Source organism: Puntigrus tetrazona, chromosome 1 (genome assembly GCF_018831695.1).
Source record: "Puntigrus tetrazona isolate hp1 chromosome 1, ASM1883169v1, whole genome shotgun sequence".
Lineage (NCBI taxonomy): Eukaryota > Metazoa > Chordata > Actinopteri > Cypriniformes > Cyprinidae > Puntigrus > Puntigrus tetrazona.
This window is the reverse complement of record NC_056699.1, coordinates 8,766,007-8,770,914: the sequence shown is the minus strand read 5'-3', so window position 1 is coordinate 8,770,914 and position 4,908 is coordinate 8,766,007. Positions and strand designations below refer to the sequence as shown.

At 36.4% G+C, this 4,908-nt stretch overlaps 1 protein-coding gene across 1 annotated transcript in view; it reads right to left on the bottom strand.

Moving 5' to 3' along the window:
- Positions 1-4,908, bottom strand: part of LOC122342651 (ankyrin-2-like) — an 18,026-nt gene that overhangs the window by 9,250 nt on the left and 3,868 nt on the right. Inside the window, exons 3-5 of the mRNA XM_043236629.1 lie at positions 1,282-1,380; positions 149-247; positions 1-63 (exon numbers count right to left, since the gene is read on the bottom strand). The exon at positions 1-63 is cut by the window's left edge and continues 38 nt beyond it. Of these exons, the coding sequence (XP_043092564.1) occupies positions 1-63; positions 149-247; positions 1,282-1,380 (261 nt within the window). The remainder of the gene's footprint in view (positions 64-148; positions 248-1,281; positions 1,381-4,908) is intronic.

The following is a 4,908-nucleotide window of genomic DNA, read 5'->3' as shown; positions in this document are numbered from 1 at the left end:
AAGATAACGCACCACATCTAAATGGTTTTCTTGAGAAGCCATGTACAAGGGAGTGAATCCATTCTAAAAGAGCACAGGTTTGAATGTTTTTTTTCTTTTTTGATTGAACTTTTGCTGGCATGAATGTCAACAATAAACCCGTTCCTACCTGAGATTGGGCGTTTATGTCCGCTCCCCTCTTGACCAGGATCTTTACAACTTCTCCTTGTCCTGCTAGTGAAGCAATGTGGAGAGCTGTATTTCCCTTCTGCGAGCCAAACAAACACATTTATCATTCACTCGGACATTTTCGGGGGAACATTGCGTTACACAAATATTATCAAGGATATGTCCAAAGCTGAAAAGCTAAAAGGCATGGATAATAACTTTAAAACATGTAACATATTTGTTAAATACAGTCGCTCCTTGTTCCCTATGGACAACAAAGATAGGTAATATTTTAGATGAGCTTCTGAATTTGCAACGCAATATTGAGTGTACAAGGTAATTAGCATAAAATTAGCGCATGGCCGTTTTGCCATTTCTTTATACTGTGCATCTATCATAGATCAAGAAAAACATTAACTGGGACACTGTACAATACATATGTTCTATTATTCGATTTGTCTTATTAAATGTTTAAAACCTTCCAAGAGAGACATATGACAGAATGCTTCTCCAATAAATTAGCTCTGCCACTTGTCTGGCATACAACCAGCTTAACAAATTACATTAAACTGTCTCGGTCACGAAGTATATATTGTGCTTATGATTACAATAACATCAAGCAGCAATGATCTGTTTTTAGGCCCACCCCTAATGCTCTCCCTGGTTGAAACGCGTGAGGGCACTCATCCCGATCCAGTACTGATCAACATACCATTTCGGCTGTGACCCATGGTTTGTCTGTACGTGCATTATTCAGAGCCAGTAAGCAAAAGACTTTCATAATAATAGATAAATGTATTAAGTATTAATTTCCTGTATTTGCAGGTGTTGGGTTGGTGATTGAAAGTTGTTAAGTGTTGTTAAGACTATTTTAAGCTGATAGGAGAATGATCATTTGTGCCAGAAACGTCTCGCAAAGAGCACCGGTGCCACAGAGCTAGAAACCATTTGCATTAAAAGCTGTTTCACATGCATAACATAAATTTGATCTACAGAGTAGCATACTTTTCAAAGTACAGCATAATGTTCCACCATTTTTATTTGTAAACTTGAGTTGTAGCTTCTGGCCAGTCATCGTAACACTATGAATCTTAAATTAGGCCTACCATTCATATTTTTCTTTAGAAACTCTACCTTGGTTGCAGAATCAACTGAAGACCCCCTGTCCAGCAGCTCCTGGACCAGGTCCACGTGTCCTTCTTTTGCTGCCAAGTGCAAAGCGTTGAGGCCATTCTGTGGAGGTCAGAGACAGAAGTAAGTTCCTCATTCTCTACTAAAAGCAAACATAAAAGAAAAGCATCATCATGATGTGCAGGGAGAAAAAAAAAAGTATACCCCCTCATCCATTTCCAAGGTGTGTTTTCTGTCTTTGAGATTACAAACTCAATATCTGAATGTATTAAAGATAGTTAAATGCACCAACGTGCAACGTGCAGCAATAGCAGTTTTATAAATTAATAAAATAAATGACTACTACTAAAAGATGACTACTGCTGAGCTGGCTAACTTAAAAGATGGTGTAATCTTGAAATCACACTGATGCGGGATCTCTTTGGCAGCCGATCACCGACACAACCTTCATAATGCTGTGAAGTACCTAGAAGCCTAACCGTCTACACCTCGCTTGTAACAACCTCAACAACCTAATTCGGAAAGCACAGTATGCGTTTATTACTTCATTATTTATAGAAAGACTACCTTTCAAAGGTTTAGACATGTTCTTTTTATTATCATTTTCCATATTTTATATTAAGCAAACAAAACTAGGACATAACACAAATGTAATTAGCGTAAATGCAATGCAATTATGTGATGAATATGTAGTTTTTTAATTAAAAAATTAAACATTCAACAATTTTCCCATATGTTCCTCTCAATCACATCAAGCCAAATGACGAGTACTTGCTGAATATATCATGTAACAAATGCTGTAAACTGTTCTCTAGATTTAGGGGGTGGCTCAATTTACAACTTGTCTTATGCAAGCCTGTGAAATTACTACTTGTTAAAAGCCACAGTATGGCTGTTATTGTACATTTAAATGGGAACATGCTAGATTAAACAGAACTGCCTGTTTTTATTGTATTTAAAGAGACTTTATGTAGAATCCCTTTAAAATTTAAATTCCGCTAAAAGCTGTTCACACATTGACAATTAAAAAAGATTATTATCTGTAACATACAAATTATTATCAAAATGTGATATTTAAATAAATACACTATAAACTCTTTAAATGTTCACTGGAATATGTCCAGCATTCTTTGTATCTTTTCATTCTTTATCTGGTCTACAGATAAACTACTTTGGTGGGGTCAAGGTCAACCTGACAGACCCTTCTGTAGAAAACCTCAGATCAGAAACAACACTATGCACATCTACTATGCTACCCCAAATAAACAGCGTGCTAGCCAGAGGACATTTGATACTGCAGACTGAGCGGTCATGTGCCTGCTGTTTACCACACTAGGCACACACTGTTGCCATAGCAGAGCTGTTAACAAGCTAACATGCTTTGCACGAGGTAGGCACTTGATAATAGAGCTCCTAAAATAGCAACAAACTATCTGAGTGCGTGATGAAGCACCAAGAAATATGTGGCGTAAAAGTGTGTCAAAATTTGGTGTCTCAAAATAATGAAAATAAATAAAAGAATATATAAATATGAAATGTTGCATAAAATAATTTGATACGTAACTAAACCCACCAGTAGGTGGTGACATATTTAAATTAAGTGAACCATAGAAACAAACCAGCTTATCATGAACGAAAACTCTCACCATTTCCACACAAGATAAATCTGCCTCTAAAATACACTTTAGTATGAGAATGATCATGGTTGCCAAGTGTTATTCCAAATTTAGGCGATTAAAACGGACTACTTTTAAAGGACCATTTGATACAACTTAAAGGACTAAGACTTTTTAATAAGAAATTGGTCACTCTCGTCATTATACATCCCTGTCATTATACTGTACAGTGCTTTGATGCAACCTGTGTTGTTAAAAGCGCTATATAAATAAAAATGATTGATTGATTGATTGACTCTTCTATGATTTTTTTGCAGAGGCCAGATTTACTTACAGCTTGCACCAGTGTAAAGCATATTTTGGAGTACCGTGCAGTGAGATGTGCAGTGAAAAATGAACAACAAAAAGGCAAGAATATTCCCAAAAGTCATTTTTGAGGCTGACCTTAAAGCGTATGCATTTGTAGGAGTTTCCCTTTAAGGGAGCATTAATGGGAGGACGGTATTTAAAAGTCCCATGTCGCGCAACGTTTTGGAGTTTTATTTTAGGTGTTGATGTCCTTAAGAATATACATTTGTGGTATAAGTCACAAAAACCATCTCAAATGTTTTTACAGCTCTGTCACTAGTCTAATTACCATTCACGAGCCTCTCTTCTGATTAGCCTGTTTTTTCGGAGGGACGTACGACCAGCCCAATCAAATGTAACAATGTCACAATTATGTCAGCACTAGCTGGATGCAAAGCTCTTTCAAAACAATGCAGATTCGGCTATATAAGGAGGTTAAAATATCATCTTCTTGACCATCAGAATACAGCCTCAAATTAGAAATATGATCGCATACGCCATGTTACTGCCTGACAAAAATCCGACGACAGTGTAATAAAACACTAAAATGAGCAGACTGCATCTCAGAACTATGTCGTTAAAACAACAAACTGACAATTTATGTATAATCGTGTTGCTGTAAATGCATTGTTGTGATTAGCTGGACTAATAACTAATTGGAACGTTAGCTGTAAAATTCACCTCATAGTAACAATCCATCCTTGTGAATGTACATTTACGTCTGTTAAATTCTCTGGGCGTCAAGGCAGAGAAAATGGAGGTAACCTTTCCCTCGTATGAAAACATTAAAGGGAAGTTTCCAGATTGGGCCATCTGAGCTTTCATTTTCTCGAAGCAGAATACCCGGTGCTTGGTTTTATGCCTATCGCCATTTCTAGCCAGTGGGGGACCTTAGGCAAGCTAAGGGAACTCATATCAATGTTAAAAAACCTCATAAAGTGCCATTTTCATGCCACGGGACCTTTAAATTAATCACATAACATGATCTAATAAGGTTTGCGGTAATTTAAAAAAAAGATACATCTGCTTTTTTTTTATTTGCATATAGATAACCCATAAAATCACCCAATAGATAACCCCAAAAACTTTCCACTTCTATGTGCACCTTGTTTGGAATTGCACTCTCGCGCTAATATGCCTAGTTTAGTAAATATGGCTAACTGTATTGAACTTGAAGCAGCCTTGCACAGACTGGTCAGTGTATGACATCAAAGTATTGCAAGAATGATTAGAGAGCAGACGGTTTCATTTGCTTTCAAATAGGGCTTTCAGTACTTTGGTGTCATACACCGACTGGTCTGTGCAACGCCACTTCGAGTTAAACACACTTACTGGCACCTCATTAATTGTCTCATAAAGAAACCTTCACCCCTTAGAAGCTCTAAATCTGAGTTGTAAATACTTGAGGAATGAGGCATAGAGATGAGCTTTTGAGAATATAATGCAGCATGTTGCAGGAAGAAGCAACTTTTCTGTTAGCAAAATAGAGCAAAAAGACTCAAAAGGTATATATAAAATTGATATCACACATGCATTGTGCTGATATTCTTGTCTATATTAATGTTAAGAATTCAGATTTGATTACAAAGTGCATGCCAAAAGTATGCAGATATTTACAGAATATTCATAATTCTATTTATTAATAAATAATATATATATATTTTAT